Source organism: Amphiprion ocellaris, chromosome 11 (genome assembly GCF_022539595.1).
Source record: "Amphiprion ocellaris isolate individual 3 ecotype Okinawa chromosome 11, ASM2253959v1, whole genome shotgun sequence".
Taxonomy (NCBI): domain Eukaryota; kingdom Metazoa; phylum Chordata; class Actinopteri; family Pomacentridae; genus Amphiprion; species Amphiprion ocellaris.
In genome coordinates, this window is record NC_072776.1 from 24,413,088 (window position 1) to 24,440,310 (window position 27,223).

Genomic DNA, 27,223 nt, shown 5'->3' on the forward strand with positions numbered 1-27,223 from the left:
GTCTGGACTCGGTGGAGGACAATCCATGTGTGAAAATGATGTCTCATGCTTCCCGAACCACTCATTCTCAGTGTGAACCCCATGAATCCTGGCATCGTCATCTCACAACATGCCCATGCCATTAGGGGAAAAAAACTCCATTGATGGAAAGATCTGGTCATTCAGTTTATTCAGGTAGTCAGCTGACCTCATTATTTGTGTACATAACATTGCTAAACCTGACCAACCCCAGATCATAACCCTAATCCCCACAGACATGTAGGCACTAGCCATGATGAATGAATCATTTCATCCACCTCTCTTCTTATTGTGATGCGCCCATCACTTTGGAACAGGGTAAATCTGGACTCATCAGACCACATGACTGACCACGTTTGTTCATCAAAGATGATGGTTAACCTTTTTTTTTTTTGCTTGATGCTGGCCAGTAATTTGACCCTCCTTCTGAAACAGATTAACATCCTTTCCATGACCACAGGATATGTCTTTCGACATGGTTGTTTAACAAATGAGAAGTTCCTCACTGCATCAGTTATGGTTAAATAAGTTGTTGCCTGCTGAAAAATATTAATTGCTGCAGTAATCATCCAGTGGAAGGCTCTTACCTATTTGCTTAGTTAAATCCAGGTGGCGACTTTTTTTTTGGCCAGGCAGTGTATGTTCTATCAGATTTCTTTCTTAGATTAGTCATGGAAAATGGGGACTGTGTGAGTCTTTGTTTTATATCAAGCAGACAATAAAGTTGTAACATTATGTTTTAGAGGTATTTTGCACACTTCAGTGATGTAACAATTACATATGTGCACACTGCAATGCTGATGCTGAAATAATGTATCGTGCAGCTTAGATGTAACTCTATGCTGTTGCTTCCTCTAGAATGTGCACATCTATGAACTCATGACCTCTCTCCATGCATGCCTCCCAAGTCACTGCAGCTCAAGCACACCAGCTCACTTAGGACTATTCTCAAACACTGTAAATTCACGCTACACACTGGCGCATTATAATATTGCATTAATTCGAAAAGAAAACCAATTCTCAAGTAGGATAATGATACAGAAAGAACCCCACCCTGCAAGTTCACGGGTTTGGTTCCTTACATGTGTTGCATATGACACCTGGAAATCTAAATCTCAACTGCATCCAGTACACTCCAGTTTCAAGGTGGAAATGCTCAGCCATAGCGTTGACTGCTTACTTCTCTTATATGTCATCTAGCATATCAAAAACTTGTTAAAAACCAGATTATTGCCAGAGGGGGTCTTTATGTTAGAGGAGACTCATTTTAGCTGCTTATAGGAAACAGCACAGCTTCATCTATAAAAATGATTAGTGAACTGCAGGTACAAACAGGTATGGAATTCAGTACGGTAAAGTATAGTGCAAGTGCATTGATATTCCAAGCGATCCTTAAAAATATCCATCACCTGCACCAACCACAGTACCTACATAAATTGCTTTGGTTACAAACTGCAGCTGTTTGGAGAACATGATATAGCCTAATCTAGACAAACCTCTGGACACATTTCTGGTGTGAAAACAGGGAAACTCTGAGAAAGAGGATAAGAAACAAGACTTGTAACAGAGCCTCCTTCTGATGTCCTGCCGATTCTTCTTTCTGTCATTCCCTTTCTGAATGTCTTTCCATCTCTTGTTCTCCACATGACAGACACGGATATACAAGAGTGCATACCAGCGACAAGCCTGCAATGAGAAATGCAAAACCACACGGAACATGAAGATTTGATTTTTTTTTTTTTTTTTAAAGACAGTCAAATCTTCAGTGTCTGGGAGTACAACAGTAACGGGATCAGGCTGTTGGAACAAGATGAATCACTTGAAGAAGCAACTTCACTCATAATGACAGTAATCATCGTGGTGCCGGGCCTCGGAGAGCAGCAGAGCAGCGATAGCAAACAGCATAGCAGATGTCAAACAGCTTTTCAATCACTTTCCCAGGCTTTTAAGCAGACCCAAAACATATGGGTAGCATCCATTAGTGCAATAGACTGTACTGTTTTCAGTGCACCCTTTTGCTCTGCTCTCTTGGCATCGTGTGCAGCGGCCCACAGTGGAAGTAGATCTCTCAAATAATCTGGATGGCGTCAGGTTTTTCTGTGGCAGAATTTGGCTGCAATGTAAGCTGTAGCTGCTGCACGACCACAAGCCCACAGCTTTACTTCCTACTTTGTCAAACTGTGCTTTTGTGTGTGTGAATGTGCAAACTGTTGTGGCTACCCTTCACTGATTGTAGCTCATTTGCCTGCGGTTTCCTCCAGTTAGGGTTTGCTCGCTGCCGGCTTACCGCAGCACTTTGCACACTTTGTCTTCGCCTCCCTGCCAGTCTTTTCTCAGCCAGAGACAAAAAAAAAAATTTTAAAAATGAGGAAAAAGTCCTTTTACTGAAGTCTGCAAGCTGTTTTCGTCAATAGCCAGTGAATCAGTCAATGAGCCACCTGTTTGGCTTCCCCCCGATGTTTAGCCAGAACTCATTTGGAGCTGCGCAGCACATTGCAGAACACATTAGTTATTTCACACTCCTCCACTGGGTCTCTGAGCAAGTAGTATTTAAAACCAACAAAAGAAACCAAAGGTCTCTGAAGCGGGCTTGGAAATCTGTATGAGGTAAAAAATAAATAAATAAATAAAGGTATTATGACCAGAGGAAGACCGGTAGTAAGTAAAGATTTGTTTTTCAAGAATTTCTTTCAATTGGGGTTCTGTGAAGGGTATTGCTTGACACAGTTTGTGTCATAAATCATGCTCTTTCTTCTCAGGCATACACATACTGCTGCGAGCAATTTTCCATTGAAAATTTAATACACATCAAAGCAGTTTGATGTGTGTTAAAGATAAAACTCAGATTAATTGGTTAAGTAGACCTTTTGAGGAGCTTAAATAATCTTAACTTTTCACTGTAGGTCAAGAATGAACATCCATCCACACTCTATGAATCTGTTCTGATTTAAAATCTTGTGAAGACTGCTCCTTGTAACTTCAGGTTCTTGTCACATAATCGATACTCTTTTTTTCTGTTTAAAAAATAATTGATTAGCTGTATTTCCATGGTTACTGTGCAAACATAAACTGATATTTTCTTGGTGTAGCTTGGTCAAAATGGAAGAATTTAAGGCAAAAAATATGGTGTTTGGAGTGTTGTGTACAGATAATGCACTGCCTTTGTGGAAAAAATACATTTACTCTAGTGCATAGTGCAAAAACATAATTATAAGTGGCAATAATTAACAGGAAAACAATGAGAGCCCAAGTTCATGAAAACTAAAGGTGTCAAAATAAGTTTTATCAAGTACAGCAACTGGTAGTTTCTGTGTAGTTGAACTGGTTTGATTAAATGTATATTTTTGTCACATAATTAACATCAGAAGCCCAGAATGTCCCATCAGCACTGCTTTTGTTACCTAAACAACAGTACTCAATCATTTACAGACATCTGCAGTATTTCCAAGACTATCAGTGATCATACAAGTAAAACAGACCAGACCAGAAAGATTTTTTATCCTTTATAAAAATTTCTAGGGATCTTTTAATTAAAAACACATCTGCATAGCCAGCAGCTGTAGTTATAACCCAAGTAACTGTAAATGAATTATACAGTATTCCTTTTCTGAAAATAAAAAAAATGAAAAACCACCAAACCACACTCACACTGAGGCCTCACCAAAACCATTTACCAAACCACAGTGACACATCTTTTTCAGCAAGCAGCAGCCTTCAGTGATTTATACTTATCTGAAGGTGCTGAAACAGCTCACAAAGCCCCATGAAGTCATTCCAGCTACATTTTTCACTCGCCTATCTCAAATGCTGCATCCCACTCACACTGAAAGCCAGGAAACCCAGACATCCATAGTATATTTTTACACTCCAGGTCCTGTTTTACGTATATAACTACAGCCAGTAACGTGTAGAGCCTTCTATGTAGACATAACAGAAGTCTCTTTCTGTGTGTGTTTCTCTGTTCCCATATTGTTATCATTCACTATCTTGTAACTGGACGTTTATCAGCATTCCACAAGCCGTGCAAAGCCAGCAGGCAGTTGACTGTGTAGTAAAAAAGTGGCTGTGTTGTGCTGGGTGTGAAGGAACGGGGGAAAGAAGCAGTCAGCAGTAGCAGGCAGTTAAGAAACTCATTATCTTGCAGCGCATTACGGCTAAAGAGTATCACAATAATAACTTTACTCACATTGCCAGTTTAGCCGGAGTTTACTCCCAAATGTTACACCTGTGAGGCAATCTGCGTGTGTAGGGGTGTGTGTGTTTGCACATAATCTGTGCAACTGCCTCCCATATCCTCTGTTTAATACTATCTCCATTCACTGTGCAGCGCTGATAGCATGGCTTAGCCTGCAGCCAAAGCAAGCCAGACATGTACAGCCTGTTTAGTGCAGGTATAAATGACAGGACTTCCATTAAGAGGATGGAATACATTGCAGAATGGCTTTATTACACAGCTGGATGCTGCAGATTTCTGATATGCCTTAACTGACTGCCAACAGTTGAACTGCTATGAATATTGCTGTTGAAATAATATCTTTATTCTCACTTGTTTTCCTCTGCGGTCTTCTCCTCCTTGTATCTCTCTCTATAAAGCAACAGTATTGCGGCATCTGCAGTTTGTGCCTTCAACCTGAGTGCCATCACGCAGGCCTTCAACGGGCCTTTCCGCTCCCAGGAGAACCCTCGATCCACCTGGCTGCCCACACCCAACCCCATCCACAACTTCCAGGTTAGTATAACCACACAGCCTCCGTGAGAATACTCTTACAACAGCTAAATCAATCAGTTCAGTAGTTAAACTATGGAAAAAACGGTCTTAAGTTGCAAAAATGATGTACTGTACGAAAATCTGATTATCCTTCTGCACATTTCAAGTTGTTTACACTACTTACTATGTAATTCTGCACATTCTCAGGCAATTAATTTGCACATTCCTGCACACTGAAAGCAGTTGTATTACTTCTTAAATCCCTTATATAGCTACGCTTGCTAATGTGACTTTTAACTCTTTTTTAACCTACATGTTAGTGTTTAGTGTTATGCACTAAAATACCAAGTAAAATTTCTAAAAACCTTCCTGGCAATAAAGCTGTTTCTGATTACAAAGTGGCTTTGGATGTGTTCCAGTAACAATACTACCAGACTATATAGTTTAACAGATAAAGATTGTGTATGTTTAAATACATAGTATGTTAAATACAGTAAGACTAAAATTGCTTCTGAATCTTTAACAGAAGAAACGAGTCCTTACGTACATTTTCATGTAACACAAAATTAGACATTTGTCTCTGAAGTCCTTAAATTCTTTACAAGACCGTCCACCCTTAGACTGATGATATGGATAAAGAGCAACTACACAGTCTCGTCCTACCAGGAATTTGTAATCTTGTGAAAACCTCCCAAAAAACAAAACATAAAATGAATCAGTGCCACATATTGCAGTCTTTTTGAATTCCTGTAATTTCTCTTCAGAAGAAACTTCAGTTGAATTAGAAAAATGTCTGCAGTCTACTGCATAAACATGATCCAACTTAGACACAAGCCGAATAACTATCATCCTGTGATAGTTACTGGGCATTTTCTTGTAACGTCAGTGAACTCTGTGTTATCATTCCGTTCTTGCTCCAAGGCCATATCACACTGATAAAAACTGTCTAAATTACTTTTTTGTTGGCAAATCTGAACCTAATTTTACATGTTAAACCACTTGGTGTCTAGAGCTAGCTGGTGGTTATACACTGTGTTTTTTGACTTCAAGTCTAAATAATTATTCAGGTTAGAGACTGCAGGCATGGACATGAACCTGGAACTTCTTACATATTCTGATTATTATGAAACAACATACCAATAGTCACAAATGACAGTGTAGTGTAGAGGTTAGTGGCCCACAAGAGGAAACAAATCCAGTATAAAGTAATTAACTGAGATAATATGCATATCATATACTCTCTGAAATCTAAAAATCATTGCTATACTTCCAAAAGCATCTACAGCTGCATCACTAATGAAAAATGGAAAATCCATCTTTCAGTTCAGGTCCCAAAGACTGAGCAGAAGCCGCAGCTAAGGTCTGCAGCCCAAACAAAGCTTTTCAGAAGGCTGTAATTTCGTATTTCTTCTGCTGAAGTGTCTCATTAAGCTGCTGTTCTGTTACTGCGGTTACATCACAATGACTGTGTAGTTACGCTCCTGTGAAAAAGTTGCAATTACTGAGAATAGAATTAAGCACTGAAACAATCTCGCCAGACATGGTGTATTGATTTCTCAAGTACAAAGACGGCACTTCTCCATTGTTTGTTTTTTTTTTATAGCTTTTATTTCTCTGCCTTTTTCGTTGTACTTTATCCGTTCCACATTTTTACGTCCTGTCTCTCACATCCCTGTTACCTTTGCTCTGCAGTGTGGCACCATAGATGATGAGGGTCCTAATGAGGGTCTAACTGAGCGAAGCCTGCAGGACGCTCAGCGCCTTTACTTGATGAACGATGTGGTTCAGCCGGAGTCTGTTGACCCGCTGGTCATGCAGGACGATGTTCGTTTCTCAAACCTAGTTGTGGACATTGTTCAGGGCATGGACACCCTCTACCATGTTATTTACATCAGCACAGGTTAGTAATCACATACTGCTTATTTAGTCTTATCAGAGAACCTTAAAAAACAAGATGAAACAGAGAACCACATCTTAACTTGCCTGATATTTGTTTTCATCCCTCTTTTTGAACCAGAATATGGTACCATCCTGAAAGCTCTGGCGACACCCAACAAGAATCTGCAAGGCTGTTACCTGGAAGAGATGGAGCTCCTCCCACCAGGTGTGCGAGAACCAATCCTGAGCTTGCAGATCCTGCACAGTGACAGGTCGCTCTTCGTTGGACTTAACAACAGAGTCCTGAAGATCCCACTGGAGAGATGCTCCACCTACAAAACTGAGACGTGAGTACAGCATGTGAAGGCTCAAAGTGTTGTGTAAAATTTGACCAGGATGATCATACTAATGTATATATTACACTACAGCATGTGGAAGGAAACAAGATATTCCATCACACCACTGTTGGTACCACTCATTACACTGCCAGTGGTGTGAAGGAGTTTTAAATCAAGTTATTTATCCCGTTTATATGGTGTTTTTTACATGCTAGAAGACATGTCACAAGCAAAATAAACATCACAGCTGAGCATTTACACCTTGCAGTTACAGTTACCTAGCAGGTCTGCATATTGCTGAGTAGGCAGTGGTGTACAGTTACATCTAAGTCATGTAAGGCATTAATGCATTAATTCCAAATGAAGAAAACTCTAAATTGGTAACTTTGTAGCATATACAACCCCTGCCAAAAGTTATGGAATCACCAGTCTCGGAGTTGTTTGCAGGGTGATTCCATATTTTTTTCCTCAGAATTGAGTGATTCCATAATTTTTTTCCCTCTGCTTGATCTAAAAAAGCAATTGTTATTGACTACCACAAGTTTTTTTTCTTGATTTCTTTTAGTGTTTCTTAAAGCCAGAAAGTTGCCGTTTTAAATGACTTTAGCTTTGTGGTATGCCTGTGATCTGCTTTTTTTCTACAAAATTAAACAACTGAATGAACATCCTCCGAGACTGGAGATTCCATAATTTTTTCTAGGGGCTGTAGATGATTTTTTTTTTTAGGGTTTAGTCAATAACCGGAGTGGGATTTGAATAAAAATGTGACTGATTTCAGATGTCTGGCCTTCCCTAAAATGTTCATCAAAAAGATGATCACCTGGTACACCAAAAAATCCAAAATTCCGTTGTACCAGAATGCTGCGCACTGCTGCTATTTGTGGCCGGAACAAATATTACCATTTATATTTTTCTCAAGTATCAGTGCAGTTTGGCTTCTAACTGCCAGTAGCACCACTAAACACCTTTGATAAATAAGCACGTAGTCATGGATGTAGTGTGCAAATGGCAGGACTTTGTTGCACAGAAAGATGCAACTATTAATCCAATAGTTGATTAGTTGTCCACTATTAAATAAATGGACAACTGTTTTGATAATCTATTCATTGTTTTCAGCAGTTCTTTTAAGAAAAAAAGTTGATATTCTCTGATTCCAGCTCCTTAAAATTGCACATTTTCTTTTTTCTTGACAGTAAACTGAATATTTTGGGGCTGTGGACACAATATGATATCTGTTATCTTAGGCTTTGGGAAACACTGACATTTTTCATGTCCACTGCAATTTTCTGACATTATATAGACCAAACAAAACTCATTTATTAATTGAAAAATAATTGACAGATTCATCAAGATAAAACTAACGATGAATCAATGAATCGTCTGAGCACAATACGTCATCAAAAGCGGAAGTGAGCGCGCAATGCAACAGAAATCACCATCCGAGCGGAGCGCTAAACACGGACAGACATCCGCGCTGCATCGTACATATATTATATATGCACGATAAGCACTGATGTCCACATTGTATCATAAACACAGATGCCCGCGCTGCATCGTGCATATATAACATATGCATATACTATATGTGCAAGATACAGCGTGGAGATCTGTCCGAGTTCCGCGCTCCACTCGGACGGTGATTTCTGTTGCATTGCACGCTCACTTCCACTTTTGATGATGTGTCATGCTCAGATGATTAATCGATTCATTGTTAGTTGCAGCCCTATATAAAACTAATCCTTAGTTGCAGCCCTACTGCACATCATCCCTTGTCTTATTCCATTTCACCTCTGTGCTGCCTCCTCTGACTGTCGTGAGACTTCTTAAAGTCCCACTACAACAATAACGCAATGAACCACGTGAGAGATAGCAGCCCTCACTCTCCGATTTATTGTTTGTGTAATGCTTTTTGGCAGAGGATTCATTCTAACCTAGCTGGACCTCTATTGAAGGCAATTATCTGTCCTCAACTAGGATTAATGTCAGGAAGACCTCACGTATAATAATTAAAGTTCTTATGGAGGCAGACAAATGACTGAGGCAGTATCTGCTCGCTGGAGGAAATTAGTTTGTTGTGCTTTTGCAGTAATGAAGTTCTGAATAGTACAGAGAGAGCAGTGTTCTGGCTTTTGTTTGTTTCTGAATCCGACGATAAACAAAAAGTGTGTGTGACGCTACAACAGCCACAGAAGTTTCTCTACAGACGTGTTCTTGTGTGAAAGAGATACAAAGACACAAAGAGAGGCAGACAGAAGGCTTTTGCTCTTCAGCTCCAGTGTTATTCATGTGAAGATACCTGTCTTGAAGGGGGAAAAACTCGCTGGCTGTTTGTCCAACCTCTCTATATCTCAGCGCCCTCAATCAGGATCCTCAGCTGGCCACCTTGGTCCTTCAAAGTCAGCTTCATTTTAGCATACAGTCGGCTCGATGCTGTCTCTGCTGTATGTGATTGTGGAGTGTGTATACGGAGGGCAATTGACTTGGTATGATTTGTGTGTGGGTTGCTGCTTGGACGAGCTCTCTTATGCGTGCTGCATGATGAGTCAGCTTGCTCTTTTGCATTAAATCCAAAGCTCCCAGACAATACAGGAGCAGACACATGAGAGTCAGACACAGAGAGGAAGAGAGAAAAAAGCCAAGAGAAATACAGATGGAAAGAAAATCAGAGCCCACTTAAAACGCAGTGAGGTGAAACGAGTGGGCTCCAAGGGCACCTGAAGGAAGGAAGGAGGGGAGGGATGAGGTAGGTAGGACAGCCACCTTTAACCTAGTTTGCAATATGCTGTTCACCTCTGCAACTCGCTCGCAATCTTTCACATGCACTGCAGCCGAAGACACACCAAGCTGCAGGATACAAGAGATGTCAACCTGTCGATCAGCGTGATACCTGAGCTCACTGGGTCGAACGCAAGCAGGTGGAAAAAGGCAGGTGGCTGGTGTTAGGTCAGGAGATAAAGAGGAAATAAAAGGCCAGGTAGTGAATTAATGAGTGCAGCTGATATTTTCATTAACACGTAATCTGTTGATTAGACAAATATGGTCATTGCAGTTATCCAGAGCCTAAATGTGTTCAAAACTCAAACAGTAAAGCAGCAAATCTCCACATTTAAGAGGCTAATGTGTGCTTTTTTAACAGGTAGCTACTTCTACACATTCTCACATCAGATGTATTTTTCTTTAAAGGTATTAACACAGAGTTTTTTCATTGAACAAAGCAGAGACGTCAACTTTGCCGAATCTCGTATTCCAGCACTTTGTTAATCTCTTTATTAGCCACCTCTGGCCCTGATACACAAGTGTATTATCAGGCTTTTCTTTAGTGTATTGTCAACAATGAAGAATGAGCACTAAGGCAGTGGAAGAATTTTCTAAAGGAAGAATCTCCCATAAGACTGACAGCGGACATTGTTGCTACTGTAAGTGTCCTGCTTAAGCGGCACAGATTAGCGTTCACTATTGAATTGAAGACCTTCATTGAGGCTTTTAAAGCTGAACTAGATTAAATTTGCAAAACATCATGTCCCTGAAATATACTGTGGAGAAGTTAACTTAGCAAGTTACAGAGCTAGGAAACAATCGTTTTAAAATGAGGACAGTGAAATCTATAAACAGGTGAAAAAATTAAAGGAAGAAAATGAATGATTGACCTGTACAGTGATTGGGTGACTCTGTTGTGCTGTTGGAGCATTTTGCTGGCAGGGTCCAATTATTCCTTTAGAGGGAAACCAATGCAAAGCTGTTCAATCTATCCTGATGGGAGAGGTCACCAATAGGATGACAGTGCCTCCTTCATACATTACAGTCTTCAACAGATTCCAACCCAACTGAACATCCATGGGAAATTTTAGGCCAGTGATCAATCTCCAAAACGATCATCAAAAGACAATAGAGCAAATATCTTTTGGAATATTGGTGTTCATTCCTCCAGTAGAGTTCCACAGACTTGGTGAATTAACGCTCATAGCCCAATACCTCACTAAGACATTTTATTGTGGTGCTTCCTTTAATTTGTCACCCATCTGTAGTTGCTGATCTGAAGGCAGGCAGATACAGTCAGAAACAGGGGAGACAGGAGGAATATTGGGAAGGGCTTTATTTAACCAAGAGTCACAACACAAAAACCAAACTCACTACAAAAATGATCCACTAACAAATAAGGGTGAAAACGTACAAACTAACCCAGAATTAAGTAAACTACTAGAATGGGTACTCACAGGGATCAAAAATGGATACAAAGGAAATCCTAGGGCTGACAGAGATGAGACAGGGACAACAGGCTGGAGACAGAAGCAGGGCTGGCGAGAATCCGGAGAAGAACAGAGTCCAGGTGGAGGAAATCCAGGGGGGAAAAACTGAGTCCAAGAGTGGGGAAGCAGAGTCTGGAGGAAAGCTGGAATGTGACAATCTCTATGATCGGACAAGGAGCGACTGAATGAGCTGAGTTTAAATAGCTGGAGGTGAGGTAGTGAGCAGATGAGTAGAGTGAGCTGATTACTGCAGCTGACACTCATTGCAGTAATCAGCAGGTAGCAGGGTGCAGGTAGGTGAAGCAGGGAGAGCAAGAGGACGAGTGAACAGGGAGAGAGAGACAGGAGGGAGAGATGACAGATAGAGGGAGCCAAAGAGGCAGGACAGGTCAAAACAGATAAACGGATGAGGAATCATGGGAGAAAGAAGGAAAAAGAGGGAGAAGGAGGAAGAAGGGCAGGGGCTGGAGCAGGGATCATAACAACACATCGGTGCTGGTGATTTAGGAAACCTGCAAACCAGGGAAACAGCACTGCAGCCACCCTTTGTGCATAAAAAGATTGTATTACAAATATTGCAAGCTAAATCAGAAACAATTTCAAGTTTAAAGCATGTTTTTTAGAATAGTCTGTACTTCAAGGCTGCAAACATCACGAAAACCCTGCATTAGATCCTAGAGGTGTTACTTAATACTTAGCAATTTTATACTATTGAAAGTACCACATTATTCCCAAAACTGACTGGAGCAGATTTATTTATTTATTTATTTGGTAGGGACAGTGCACATTAATGAATGCCTATTATTACAGACTGCCCAGTAGGCCCACCACCTGCAGTGCAGGAAATTGGGGTCGGGTGCTACGCCCACTGGGCAGTAGGCAGGAGCAGGCGCCTGGGCGCACTGCCCCCTGGTGGCGTAGACTAGCTCTGGGGATGTGGAACGTCACTTCACTGGCGGGGAAGGAACCCAAGCTGGTGCGGGAGGTGGAGCGATACCGGCTACATATAGTTGGGCTCACCTCCACGCACAGCAAGGGTTCCAGAACCAAAATCCTGGACAGGGGTTGGACTTTCTCCTTTTCTGGAGTTGCCCAGGGTGAGAGGCGCCAGGCTGGTGTGGAGATACTCATGAGCCCCCTGCTGAGCACTGCATCGTTGGAGTTCTCCCCGGAGAATGAGAGGGTCACCTCTCTGCGACTTCATGTTGCAGAGGTGAAAACTCTGACTGTTGTCTGTGCTTATGCACCGAACAGCAGTTCAGAGTATTCAGCCTTCTTGGAGTCTCTGGGTGGTGTCCCGGAAGGGATACTGCCTGGGGACTCCATAGTTCTCCTGGGGGACTTCAATGCTCACGTGGGCAACGATGGAGAAACCTGGAGGGGGGTGACTGGGAGGAACAGCCTGCCCGATCTGAACCCGAGTGGTGCTTTGTTATTGGACTTCTGTGCTAGTCATGGATTGTCCATAACAAACACCATGTTCAAGCATAAGGTTGCTCATAAGTGTACTTGGTACCAGAGCACCTTTGGCCAAAGGTCGATGATCGACTTTATAGTCATATCATCAGACCTGCGGCCGTGTGTTTTGGACACTCGGGTGAAGAGAGGTACAGAGCTGTCAACTGATCACCACCTGGTGGTGAGTTGGATCCAATGACGGGGAAGACTGCTGGACAGACCTGGTAAACCCAAACATGTAGTGCAGTGTAACTGGGAACGTCTGGTGGAGGACCCTGTCCGTGTGGTTTTCAACTCCCACCTCCGGAAGAGTTTCTCCTGCATCCCGGGGGAGGTTGGGGACATGGAGTCTGAGTGGTCCATGTTCAAAGTCTCCATTGCAGAAGCAGCTGTTAGGAGCTGTGGCCTGAAGGTCACTGGTGCCTGTTGCGGCGGCAACCCAAAAACCCGTTGGTGGACACCAGCGGTGAGGGAAGCCATCAGACTGAAAAAGAAGGCTTTTCAGGCCTGGTTGGCTTTTGGGTCTCCTGAAGCAGCTGACAGGTACTGGTTAGCCAAAAGGGCTGCAGCTGTGGCAGTTGTGGAAGCTAAAACTCGGGTGTGGGAGGAGTTCGGTGAGGCCATGGAGAAGGACTTTCAGTTGGCCTTCGAGGAAGTTCTGGCAAACCGTTCAATGCCTAAGGAAAGGGAGACAGGGCTTTACTCAGGCTGTGTACAGTCGGGGTGGAGAACTGCTGGCCCATATTGGGGACATCATTGAGTGGTGGAAAGAGCACTTTGAGGAACTCCTGAACCCGGTAAACAAGTCCTCTGTGGAGGAGGCAGAGCCTGAAGACTAGGAGGGATCTTTGTCCATATCCGTGGCAGAGGTCACCAAGGTAGTTAAGAAGCTCTTCGGTGGCAAGGTGCCAGGTGTGGACAAGATTTGCCCTGAGATGCTGAAAGCTCTGGACATTGTTGGACTGTCTTACCTGTGGAGTGGCAGACTGGGGTGGTGGTTCCCATTTTCAAAAAGGGGGACCGGAGAATGTGGGCCAACTACCGGGGTATCACACTTCTGGGCCTCCCCGAGAAAGTTTACTCTAGGGTGCTGGGAGGGAGGCTCCGACCGATTGTCGAACCTCAGATTTAGGAGCAATGCGGATTCCGTCTTGGGCGTGCAACAATGGACCAGCTCTTTACCCTTGCAGAGCTGCTCAGGGGGTCATGGGAGTTCGACCTGCCAGTCTACATGTGCTTTGTGGATCTGGAGTAGGCCTATGACCGTGTTCCCCGAGGGGCTCTGTGGGGAGTACTGCAGGAGTATGGGGCACCGGGCTCGTTGATACGAGCCGTTCGGTCCCTGTACAACCAAAGCGAGAGCTGTGTCCGCATACTCGGTACAAAGTCAGACATGTTTCCAGTGGGTGTTGGACTCTGCCAGGGCTGCCCCTTGTCTCTGATCCTGTTTGTGGTGAGGAGGGTGTCTGGTTTGGGGGCCTCAGAATCGCATCTCTGCTTTTTGCAGATGATGTGGTTCTGTTGGCTTCGTAAAACCATGACCTTCAGCATGCACTGGAGCAGTTTGCGGCCAAGTGTGAAGCGGCAGGGATGCGGATCAGCACCTTCAAGTCCGAGGCTATGGTTCTCTGCCGGAAACCGGTGGACTGCTCCCTCTGGGTTGGGGGGAGTTGCTTCCCCAAGTGAAGGAGTTCAAGTATCTTGGGATCTTGTTCATGAGTGATGGGAAAATGGAGTGAGATGGACAGGCGGATTGGTGCGGCATCAGCAGTTATGCGGGTGTTGTACCAAATTGTCATGGTGAAGAGGGAGCTGAGCCGCAAGGTGAAGCTCTCGATTTACCGGTCCATCTACATTCCAACCCTCACCTATGGTCATGAGCTCTGGGTAGTGACCGAAAGAACAAGATCCCGGATACAAGCGGCCAAAATGAGCTTCCTCTGTAGGGTGGCTGGGCTCACAGCCTTAGAGATAGGGTGAGAAGCTCAGACATTCAGAGGGAGCTTGAGGTAGAGCCGCTGCTCCTTCGTGTCGAAAGGAGCCAGTTGAGGTGGTTTGGACATCTGATTCGGATGCCTCCGGGGAGACTTCCTTTGGAAGTTTTCCAAACATATCCACCTGGGAGGAGACCCCGGGGCAGGCCCAGAACTCGTTGGAGGGATTACTTATCTTGTCTGGCCTGGGAACGCCTCAGGATCCCCCAGGATGAGCTGGAAAGCGTTACTGGGGGGAGGGACGTCTGGAACAACCTGCTTCGCCTGCTGCCCCCGTGACCCGGGCCCAGATAAGCAGAAGAAAATGGATGGATGGATGGATGGATGGATGGATGGATGGATGGATGGATATTTTTACAGCAATGGGCGTAAAGATGCCGGATTATAGCATACAATGCTAATTTACATCCACATATAGTTTTGCTCTAACTATTTTGTAGTTCTTTCTTTTTCAACCAACTTCTGTCCGTCTCCTCAGGCACCCACCACTCAGACTATGCAGAAAAAGACCCACCGGCCATTTTACTCTTTTCTACTCTCAATAAATGCCCCATCATTGTCCTGCTGTCTGAATGAGCTGAAAGAATTTCCATTCAACTTTTCTGTGTTGTGTGCAGTCATCCCATTTACATTCAACCGTATATTCATTCAACTGATTATTCTCACATAGTTTTTATGGCTCATCAGCAGCCATACATGCTGCTTTTCACCATCATACGCATAAACGGTGAACAGCATTTTTCAGTCCTGTGGTGGGCATCACAGTGATGGAATGAATGTCAGACATGATTTATACACAAACTGTAATTATCTTCTTTGCTAGGAAACATCCCGCTGGTAATTGAATAATAGATGGACTGTGGCTGTACAGTAGCAGCCATCCTTCATGTATGTAAGGCTGCAGTTTGCTTAACATGGAGTAAAAAAAAAAAAAAGTTGACTCTTACAGCTTATAGCACAAACAAATGTTGGTTTGAGTGACTCTACAGCTGTTGCCGTCTGAAAACTCAATTACGTTTAAATGCCTTTAATGTTTAGTTTTTCTTTGTTATTGATCCAGATTGGCAGCTCAGGCGAGCTAAGCAACCCTGAGAATAGAATAAGTTTTGCATCATCATCTTTAACTCAAGTGCTTTTTTTTGTTTCAGCTGCCAGTGATTTGTATCCTGTTAGTGATAGCTTGCAGACAAACGCTGCAGCAGTGTGTGTGTATATGTACATGTCGGTGTGTGTTTGTCCTCTATTTGTGGTAATTATATTTGACCTGGTCAATTGGCACCTCTGGCTAACAGCACCACTCTGTCCTCCACACAGCCCCTATCTCTCTATCTCACTCTGTTAGTGAAGTGATTTATTTTTGGCTGCAGTGGGCAGCATGCTTGCTTAGCTGCAATGTTGCATCCATCAGGTCTTTTTTTTTCTGCCTCCACTGAGGGACGAAATGTAGCCCATGCTGCCAAATAGAGGATAAAACTATGAAAGTACTGATTTCACAGACCAAAAAGCCTGTTTAAGAGTAAGTGCACCTTACTTTACTGGATTGGTTTACTCTTTTGTTATAACTGAAGGTGTCAGACAGGGAACAATAGTTTGACATGGGGAATGTTGGTAGATATTTTTGACTGTTTTCACAGCTGGTGTTGAGGATAAAGAGGAAAGAGCACGAGAATGAGGGGAAACAAAAATAACTACAAGAAGGAGGAAACGCTGAATAAATGATGAGGATAATGTTGAAGAGGATGAATTGGAACAAATCAGGCTTTCTGTAGCACCTGTTTTCCTACAGCACCACCACCAACCCGCGCATCTGCTTACATAAGCATTACATTTTATTACAAGTGGTTCAGTTGTCCTGCTGGTGAGAGTTAGATTTACGCCTGAAGGACTTTGGCTCAATGTATGAGTGTGTGGTTGTGTGTGTGACTAATGGTGACCTCGCAGCAGTTGTGAGGCCGAGGAGGCTGAGGCTGCCTGCAACAGGAGTTTAAAAACAGCATCAGGAAACCACTAAGTGGCTGACCACTAACACTGTCTATGTGTGTGTGGCTGCTTGTTATAACCAGTGTATATTAGGTGCTGCAGTGCGACTTTCATTATACTTCTTTAGCGTCATTCCCTATAGAATGCCTATACGGTGGAGACTTCCTCGTCGTCTCGGTGTGAGGGGAGCTCACAGGCTGGTCCCAAGAAAACCCAATTTACTGTCAGCTCTGGCTGCCAGCCTGTCAGCAGGCCTCTAGAGCTCACTGCTGCTAAGCCTGTATGACCAATCAGAGAAGCACTTCAGCAGCCAAGGACTGAGAGAGAAGAGAGAGATGGTGTTCACACTGTGGATGTATTTATTACTGCTCCAGAATGCTGTTACTTTTATTACAGGCTTTGTTCAGGCTGAATCTCAGTGTAATCATTTTTCCTCTCTGTCTCGTTCTGACTCTCTCAGTTTCTGTCTATATTGCTTTCTCACATTCTTCTTTCTCACAGCCTTGACTTGAACCTGCACCATGTCTCCAGCCCGCCACCTTTTTAATCAGTGGCTTTAATTAATTTGGTATTGTTATAGATGGATATCTGTTATTTTGTGCAATCTTATCTCTCGTAGGTTGATTTTGGATTAAGATATGCACTCGACAGCGCCAATGCATGCACTTAAATGTCTATGTATACATTCAAGTTGTACCTTTCGTATATGTAAAAAAAAAAAACGAACCTCGTCTTGTACAAAGAGACGAAATTTCAAAACCGATAGCAAAACCAAGGTAATGTTAGTGGTTCCATACATGCCTACAGTTGTGAGGAGACTGGAAGTTTCCAAGATAAACTTTCATTCATAATATATCAAAAATTTAAGCTGATCAATGTTCTGAATCAGAACTTCTGACACTTAGGACATGTAGCCTTTGGAATATGAGCTGTACAATGTTAGCAGGCCAGTCGAGTTATTTCAATGTATCAGATACGTTCAGTCAAAAGTTGTACTGTGACCCACTCAAAACCATAGTGCTTCGAACTTCTCAGCTAATGAGTGACGGCAGATCTCCACTGAGTTTATCTCCTTATAAATTTTGATGGTTGCAAAATTATGTTTTGTAATGAATTCCAAAGGACAGGTGGTATGTTGGTGCAATGTCACCCCATGCATCAATGAGGTTCTAGGCTCAAACCCATCAGTACTGAGTGGTGCATTATTAATTACTATGATCAATGAGTTAGCAAAGTATGTTGAGCTTAAAGTCAGAATATTCAATAAATAAGAATAACTTCACTTTCATTTTGCCAAAAACTAAAGTGATTTCCACATATGAGGTATTGTCAGACTGAAATGCAATTCTTGAGTATCACGTTTAGATGTATGAAGTTTAAAGTGCATTGAGAGTGCACGTAGCGGTAAAATAAATAGCCTATATTAAATTGCACGATTAACAATTTTCTACCAGCTCTTGCATCATTTGCATTAACAGCAGTTTTTATTATAAAAATGTTTTATATTATTTTAATAGCTCTCCATTATAACAACCTGCTCCTCTTGACTGAAGTAGGCAGCTGTGATTGGCCTATTTTGTGCAGAAGAAGAATCAAATGATGTATCAAACACCCCCATATTATGGAAGCACATACAGAGCCTGATGAAGCAAACCTGGATTAAAGAAAGTTTGCAACCACCGTTACTTGGGGTTTTAGATTTTGTTGAACTACCTGACGCACAGAAGCTATATCCAGCTTGCTCTGTAGTACACCCCTCTGGCGCCTCTCTGTTAGGAGTTTGTGTGCTCTTCCTGCATCAATGTTTGTCTCCTCTGGGTCCAAAGAAAAGCACTCTAAATTACCTCTAATAGTCAATGGTTGCCTCTCTTTAAGTTTCAGCCCTGTCATAGACTGGAACTTGTCCATACTGTAACCTGCCTCTTGATAAACAGAGTGGTATGATAAAATGGTGTCTAACACCATCTAATCCCCTGAAGGCAATAGTTCAGTTCAGTATTCATCTCTTTATCTTGTCCACTTTTGTATCGTCCATCTCTGTGCTACCTCTGTGTCTTATATTATCTCTTCCTCTCCTCCCCTTCAGCCATTTACAACATACTTTCTCATCCTCTATCTCTTTGTCTTGTAGCCTTCCCATTGTTTTCTCGGTGAGGATGCAGCTTCTTCGTATTCACCAGGGACTAAAACTGTACAGGGAAGGCTTTCTTTTTTTCTTTTTGTTTTTTTGGCAGACAGCCATTCCACTTTTGTTTTCCAGATTTTTTTGCGACAGGGCACACCATCAGTCTTCAGCCTGGCTCCAACTGGGCCTAATTGGATGTATTAGTGCTGAGTGGTAGCAGGAGTTCTCCATGTTTCCGATTCATCATGACCAGACTTCCAAAGTGTCCAGCCCAGCCCAGCACAGCGGGGAAAAAAAGCCCCGGGGACAGACTCTCTCTCCCCCGAGGAGAGGATGAGGAGAGTCTGTCAGGGGTGGTCTCCTGAGAGTGGAAGTAAAAAAATGACATGCCTCCTCTGGAGAGATGGCGAGAGGCCAGCGTATGCAGACATATGCTGAACTGAGTCAGACCTTCCAAGGCAGGCTTTGCTGAGAAATTCCCAGAGTGTCAGCACTACAGCTAATAATGGCTGAATACAATCCATAATTTATCAGTTCTGGTGATCATATTTTCAATTATACACTGACAGGCTCCCATGAAGGCGAGGTGAACTGTTGTTTTTATGTCTAGTTGTTAAAGGTCCTATAATAAAAGGAGACACTGGTTTTTACAGCATTCACAAACGATTTAAAATGCCAATTACACCCCTGCAGAGGGAATACGGCAGATTTATCTTCTGAGGCCAGTCGTCCAGACATATTGTTATATGGGCTGGTGAGTTTTTGCCGCTCGGTCTGTTTAAAATTTAACAGGCATGTTCCATAGCTTCTCTATTTTGATATAGTGATATATGCACACTGCTGAATTAAATATCACCCAGTGGCCTGCAGACGTGTCAAGGCAATTCTCACACATACCAGGGCACCCATAGTGCACAGACACGCCCTTACAGTGTACACAAATAGGAGGATTATTAAGAAAACACACCTAATTTATGCACACAGTGAAATGGTTTGGATGAGCTGCACTCCTCCGCATCTGCAGACTCAGCCTCCTGTTCTGGCTGACATCCCTCTGCACTACCTGTTACAGAAATTAACTTCTCTATTCCCATAAAAGGCCCCCCCTCTCCATCCGCAGTGCCTGTAATTGACTTTTACAGGGCAGGGGTGCTGTTTATAAAAAATTGTGAGCCGTAAGGACACCGAGAGCTTGTGGCCGGTGTTTTATGTAGCTGTAGAAAGGTCAGAGTGAGAGCTAAATGCCCCAGTACACTGCTTCACCCCCCCTTTTTCATAGTAAATCCCTCTTTATTAAAAATGGCCACTGGTGAAGGAAATGATTGGAGAAAATCCTACAGACTGCAAACGTGTGCTGTATCCCAAATACATATTATACTAGTACAATGCAGTATTTGTATGTAATATTCTGTATGTGTTAATATTGCGTTTTTTGCTATTAGCAGAAACGAAATCTTATTGATTTAAATACATTGAATCAATAAGATCATGATGCAGTGTGTATTGAAACCAATCAAAATGTGACTTTGAAATTCCACTTTATGTTTCACTTGTATGTTTTGGTTCTTGGTTCTGATTTGCTGCTAAGTCAGTTTTGAGCTGCTGCTGTTGCAGCTAATAGAACGCTGATTGGAAAATTGATTAGTCTATTGGTATTTATGACATAGATGATTAAATCAGTGTTCTTTTTCAAAGATGCAACATTTTTGTTTCCATGGTATGCCAAGATCTTACTTCAGTTGTCATACTTGGCAACTTTTAGTAAGCTTACTGACATGTTTGCATATTTTTTCTTCACAGAACTATACACACTCAAATACCTTAATTGAATTACAGTACATGGATAAAACTATATATTAAATTCTGAATGAGTACTTAGTTCCAAAACTGTGGGCTTCCATCCTCCATAGAAACACCCTACACTCATGTCATGTCATCCACCTATGTTATGTTTCTTTGTACCTTAAAGCTATTAAACATGATTGAGATCTGGGCTCGGTGCAGGCAAACCAAGTCCTTCTAAAGTAAACAGTAAAAACCATTTCTCCAAGCATTTTCCCAAACTGTTGCCTCAAATCTTGAGGTATATTATACTGTTTAAATAATCAAGGCATTAAGGTTTGCCTTAAATGTACCTAAAGGGATAACATCCTGAATTCTAATAACTGTGTGAATATCTTACACTATAGCATTAACCCCTATTCACACCTGCAGTAAATTTGTCAGCATTTCTTTCCAGCTGATACAATTTGTCTGATCTGACCTACTTCATAAATAGCTAAGTTGAACTGTAGTCGTCATTTTATATTTTTACCAGCATTTTTCTTTAATTTCAACAGGATGAATCCGTGACTAAATGTGTCTTTCCCCGAGGTCAGGAGCCTCCCAGCATGCTTCTCAGCACACGTTATCAAGAGCTAATTAGGCTTTAAATCACTACCACCTCTCCTTTTTATATAACATTTATTCCATCCTTGAAATACTCACTTATTAATTATTCCACTGATGCTGAATTATGCCACTGAAGCTGATCTTCTGTAATGGCGTATGTGTGTCCGAGGTGCGTGTGTTTGCAATCAGGAAACCAAATGAGAATTCTTCAGCCATGATGATGAAGCAAAAACCACACTTCAACGTCATCAAAGATTACAACACGGTCGACCTTGAGCCAAAATGGCAACAAGCTCCTCCCTCCACCCTTTCAGATAAAGTGTTATGTTCACTGAACTGTCAACTTGCAGCCAACCTCATTATGATTATTGTTTCATCCGTATTGGAGATTGCATTTAGCATCAGTGTAATAGAGTCACTTAATTAAAATGACACGCAGAAGGTTACCAATCAATGCGTCATGCCAACCAAGGCAATCATCTTTTTCCGGCTGTGCCACAGATCGCCAGAGAACATGCTTCCTCGCCACCCCTCACCCTCACTGGTGTCTATGGGGTCACCTATGATGTGCTGACGAAGCAGTAATGTCTTTATTGGATGTAAACAGACCTCAGGTTTACTGCGGAGCTCCCGTCCTGGCACAAAGGGCCATATCAACACATAGAGATTCAGGGCTCAGGGCTCTTCAAATAATCCTCGAAGGCTTCTGTGCCAGGGAGAAAAAAAAACAATAAGAATCTCTCTTTTCAGCGCAAAGGAATGAGGGGAGGAAGAGAACCAAAACAGGAGAAAGAGTCAGAGGGAGACAAAAGGGGGATATGTAGGAGAGGGAGGGAGCGATGCTAAAAGTACAGGGGAGCCTTTGAGAGAGATGAGGTATACAGTTGACGCCTTTTATTCTGTGTTCCTGAGGCATCCAGATCAGCTCTGGTGGCTTAGCCTCGTCATCACCAGCTTTAGATTTAATTAGCTGTCATTAAGCCTCTGTTTTACTGGAGGAGCTTACAAATATTTAATCACTGTTTGGCTGATGTACCACATATAGTGTTGTGGTGTGGCAGAGAGAAGCGATGGACCGAAAAGTTGGCTCTATTCTATTCTGCATTGACATAACTACATGACTGTTGTGTGGAGTTTTTGTGCTGGATTTGAATGCAACTTTTTCATTAGTGATGGGAGAAATATTTAAAAATGTGTGTTGTTATTTTAGTTTTATAATGCTACATCTGTCTTGGGAATACAGACTTTTTGTCTAACTCTGGTAGATATTCTGTATTATTTGTTAATGTACAATGTCTTTGTTGAATAATTAAACCTACCCTTCACTCGGTGCTGACATGCTCTTCCTTTTCCCTGTCACTTGCAGCCTGTGCTTGGAGGCGAGGGACCCCTACTGTGGCTGGGACTTCAGGCAGCGCCGATGCACCACGCTGGAGGAGAGCTCCAACATGAGCCAGTGGAAGCAAAACATCACACTCTGTCCGGTAAGGGTGACGTCACTGGCATTTACTGTAAGAAAAGCTAATAGCATGTCTCATCTGTCCTCATGGGGCTGTAAGACTCAGGTGCTACATTCATGTTATTTTTCACGTCAAAATGATTGGTATCATCCTTGACTAACACCCTCTGGATGTGTCATAGAGGAGGTAGAAGAAAAGGACTGAACTGAATTGAATGAGACTGTAGTGACATCAAGTCGATTGAATTTAGCTGCAGTGAACTGAATTGTGGTGAATTTATTCCCATTTCATCCTCTGAAAACTTAGAAGGAAAGCCCAGTTTGACAGTAAAAGCCTTGTACTCGAAAAGTAATTCCTCAGTGTACTCTGAGCACTTGTTGACACAGTGACCGTGTTGGATGGTTCAATATACCAAGCTGCTGTTTCCTGATTCTTCCTTCTCTAATGTGACACTTGTTTTCCAGCTGCGGAATCAGACCACCAATGGGGGCTTCGGACCCTGGGCGCCATGGCAACCCTGCAACAATGAAGATGTTGTGGACGGTGTGAGCTCCTGCTTGTGTCGCTCCAGGTCTTGTGACAGTCCTGCTCCTCGATGTGGAGGCAAATACTGTGAGGGTTCCACCATTGAAGTCTCGAACTGTTCAAGGTAATAGAAACAGAAATATCTATACATAATAATATGACTACAATATAACAGATAATACCAAGAATACAGCTGTGTGCATCTAAAAAATGTTGTTCACCAGCCTGATTGCAGAATACTCATTCTGCAATCAGGCTGGTGAACAACATTTTGGCGTAAAATAACAAACAAGACCTAAAAGTACAATGTCTAGACAAGATTAAGAGAAATTTATTCATTCTTTCATTTCATGCAGTGAATTATTGCAACAGTCTGCTGTCCTGTCATCCTAAAGTGACTTTAAACAAGAACCAAGAGAACGTTAAATTCTCCTGTTCTTAAAATTCTACGGTTAATAACAGAATAGAAGTGTTTTACTGGTTTATGAATTACTTGAGAGCCTCGGAACAAAATATATTTCTAATTGCTTGAAGAATTTTAACCCATTAGATCCATTTCATTTTAGATAAATGCACTTTTATAATTTCTCTGCTTCATTTTTCCTTTATTAAATTTTAAGGCTTCTGATTACTAAACTCTAACTGCTCTTAAACTGTCCTCTGTTATGTTTGGGCGATTTTCTATTCTGTTTTATAACTCTGGTCAGGTAGATTATATTTTCATCTTCACTGGATTGTAACTGATATAGAGCACTTTGTGTTTAAGGTTGAATGAATTCATAATGTATTCTGGCTGTGTACACTGGACATTGTCAAGTTGAAATTATTAATGCTGTGATTGAGCACATTAAGCCTGTGATTTTGCAAATGAGTCTGGTCCAGGATCCGGCAATTCTAACATCTTTTCTTTAACTCGGCTGCTGTAGCAGTAATGTCCTGAGTGACTTTGAAGCATCTACCCGAGGGCATAATTTACACTCTGACAGAACATGTGAAAGATCATGAAAGTGAGGAATCTTGTTAGAAAATGTAGGTGACATCCAGGTTCTCCTTGTGACATCTCTCACCAATCAGTGTTACAGAGAACAGAGCCAAGACAAAGAGCTTCAGGACCTTCATCCCGCTGGATAGCTACGCCAGATTTAATTTTTGGTGTTGAAATTGAATTGTGCTTTTGCAGAAACTGGCAATTAAATCATGAGGAGTGCTACCCAGGAACAAAGCACTTAAGCAAATTGAATGAATGCTTCCCGGTCAAAATGAGCTCTCTTTGTGCGTTTGCTTTCCTGTTTCCAGAAGTTCACCATCAGAGCAATGATTAGACAGCTCAAGCTAAAAAGCTTCTTTTTTTAATACCCCTTTAGCCCCCTTAGAGAACACCCTGTGAAAGAGTAACACTAAAAGCACTGGTGAATAATTATTCCGGTTTCTGAGCAATTGTGAAATTGTGGGCGCCAATACTTTCCCATGTGTCTGTTGCCATAGAAATGGAGGCTGGACACCGTGGTCGTCATGGGGACAGTGCAGCACAACCTGTGGTACGGGCTTCGAGCTGCGTCAACGTTCCTGCAACAATCCGTCACCCCGGCATGGAGGCCGAGTGTGTGTGGGACCCAGCAGAGATGAAAGGTGAGAATTACCACATATTTTAATAGAGACACAGTGAAAATGAAATTGAGTGAATCCACCTGACTTCGAGCAGGATGTCACACTGATGTCTTTGAGATGACAGTAATTGTGTGCATGGCAATGGGAGGTTACCTGTCAGGAAAACAAATGATCTACAAAATGAACATGTGACAAATATTCTTTGAGTAGGTCAAGACTTTCGATTTTGGATGTTTTTGATTTCAAACCTCAGGTCATGTCTCTCAGCAATCCAATGTCGAGTTGTATGACTTAAGTCAGACTTTAGTTTAAGTCTCAAAGTCTTTGAAGGTCTCGCTCTGTTGTATTTTGATTACATTCAGTTCTCTTGAACTTCTCAGCCTCTACCTCTAAACTTTTCAGGTTCTGCAATGAAGGGGTGTCCTGTCCTCAGCCTATTTTCTGGACCCCATGGGGCTCCTGGACAAAGTGCAGCACCGAGTGTGGCGGAGGTGTCCACTCCAGGGTGCGAATTTGTGAGAATGGCAACAGCTGCCCAGGATGTGCGCTGGTAGGAAACACACACACACACACACACACACATACACACACACACACACACACACACACACACACACACACACACACACACACACACACACACACACACACACACACACACACACAAATTTACACTCGATTTAATAAAGTCTAAACCAGTTAATATGTGTTGTACAGTTACACAACTTGATATACAGTATTTAAGATAGTAAAGGACTGCTGCAAAACTAACCAAAACAGTAAAAAGCTTTGCTAAAAAGAAAGTATTCTTAGTAGATGTTGCCTGTGGCCCAATTATATGTATTTCAAATGATTTATGGTAGATGTGACAATAAAAACTCAGTATTGTTTATTTTCCAGCCTCTGTGATACAGTTTTAAAGCTAAATGTGCCCACTTCTTTTAAAAAACATGTCATGATTTAAGGATACCCAAAGTTCAGTTTTCTACAAACAAAAGGACAACATTGTAATTTCAATATCAACATCTCAGTTAGAGATAGGTGTAAAATTCATGACATTTAAGTGGTTTTTAAATTATGAATGAAACTTTCCCCCACTCTTCCCCTGACTTCTGCCACCATGTCTTCCAGGAGTACAAGGCCTGTAACCTGGAGGCTTGTCCAGAGGTGAAGAGGAACACACCATGGACACCCTGGATGCCCGTCAACGTAACTCAGGGCGGTGCTCGCCAAGAGCAGAGGATGCGCTACATGTGCCGAGCCCACCTGTCTGATCCCCATGAGCTGCAGATCGGACGGAGGAAGGTGGAGACTCGCTTCTGTCCCAATGATGGTACAGCAGCCTGCGAGACAGATAGTAAGTCTGATAAGTATAGGATGTGGTCAGGACTTTGAATGTGGGTAAAGTACAGTCTAAAATAGAATTTGCATACTCAGATGATACCTGAGATGCTGCACTGCTCAGTTTTATATCCAAACTGGTCTTTTTCTTAAGCTCAACATCTCAGTGGCAGATTGTGGAGATGATGTTTAGAGAAAAATCCTGGCCAAGAAGGAGTATTGCTGCATTCACTTTGTGTTGGTAGAATGAGAAGAAAAAACCTGCATTATTCCGAGGTGGTAAGCCTTAGTGCTCACAGTCACATAAAATAAAATGCACTAATTACTAAATAAATTAGCAACTTTTGCAGTGTTACATAGTTGTTAAAGTTTTTTTAACAAGTGAAAATAGCTGAAAAGATTGTATTAGGGTGAATACTGCATTCTATTTTGATTTAGCTGATACTAGTAGTGCTGTATCGAGTGTTGTCATCAAAGAGTTTGCTGACACGTCTGTAGTTCTTTTCATAAAGTCAAAGAAGCAGTCAATGCCAGAGATTAATAACATATCTGACTTGGAAATTGCTCAGAATATGATATGAATTTTTTCCTCTCTCAGCAGCTCATTAGTTCCGGTTTGAACCATCAAAGCAACAATAGTGAGGTTTTCCAATTCATATAAACCCGAATAATTTATTTTAATGTGAATTACACCAAAATATTATGTTAATATGTGCTCTTTCTTGTACACATATTTAGAAAATACAATGGCAATGAATTAATTCATATCAGTTAATTAGCTTGACGCTGCAGACTACTTAAAAGCGGCCAACACAATCTTGAATGGTCAAGAGTGATCACATCATAGTACAATTTGAAGATTTCATTCAGAAGACAACATCCTAGTGGACAGGTTTTTTTTTTTAAGTAGAACTTTCTCTCCTTTCACTCTGCAAGGAGAAATCTCAGTTACCTCACAGTGAGGCTTTGAGCTCTTTGTTACATCTGGACTTCTGCCACATAGGACTGTTCAATAATCAGTCAATGGATGGCACACAAATCTAGCTTTGGTGCTTTGTTTGACTTTATACTCCAGCTGCGCTCTCTTGGTGCTGGTTTTCCAGTAGTTCCTACGTGATAGATCTGTTGTTCACTCGGCTCTCTTCCTTTGCT

The 27,223-nt window shown here is 42.1% G+C and overlaps 1 protein-coding gene across 7 annotated transcripts in view; it reads left to right on the forward strand.

Moving 5' to 3' along the window:
- The window catches only part of sema5ba (sema domain, seven thrombospondin repeats (type 1 and type 1-like), transmembrane domain (TM) and short cytoplasmic domain, (semaphorin) 5Ba), a 298,720-nt gene that overhangs the window by 223,856 nt on the left and 47,641 nt on the right, over positions 1 to 27,223 (forward strand). For 6 of the 7 annotated variants that reach the window (XM_055015127.1, XM_055015129.1, XM_055015130.1 and 3 more), the window contains exons 10-17: positions 4,612 to 4,747; positions 6,419 to 6,626; positions 6,744 to 6,951; positions 22,504 to 22,621; positions 23,062 to 23,246; positions 24,608 to 24,751; positions 25,133 to 25,280; positions 25,862 to 26,087. In XM_055015127.1, the coding sequence (XP_054871102.1) occupies positions 4,612 to 4,747; positions 6,419 to 6,626; positions 6,744 to 6,951; positions 22,504 to 22,621; positions 23,062 to 23,246; positions 24,608 to 24,751; positions 25,133 to 25,280; positions 25,862 to 26,087 (1,373 nt within the window). The remainder of the gene's footprint in view (positions 1 to 4,611; positions 4,748 to 6,418; positions 6,627 to 6,743; positions 6,952 to 22,503; positions 22,622 to 23,061; positions 23,247 to 24,607; positions 24,752 to 25,132; positions 25,281 to 25,861; positions 26,088 to 27,223) is intronic. The other variant, XM_055015128.1, reaches the window with a different exon arrangement.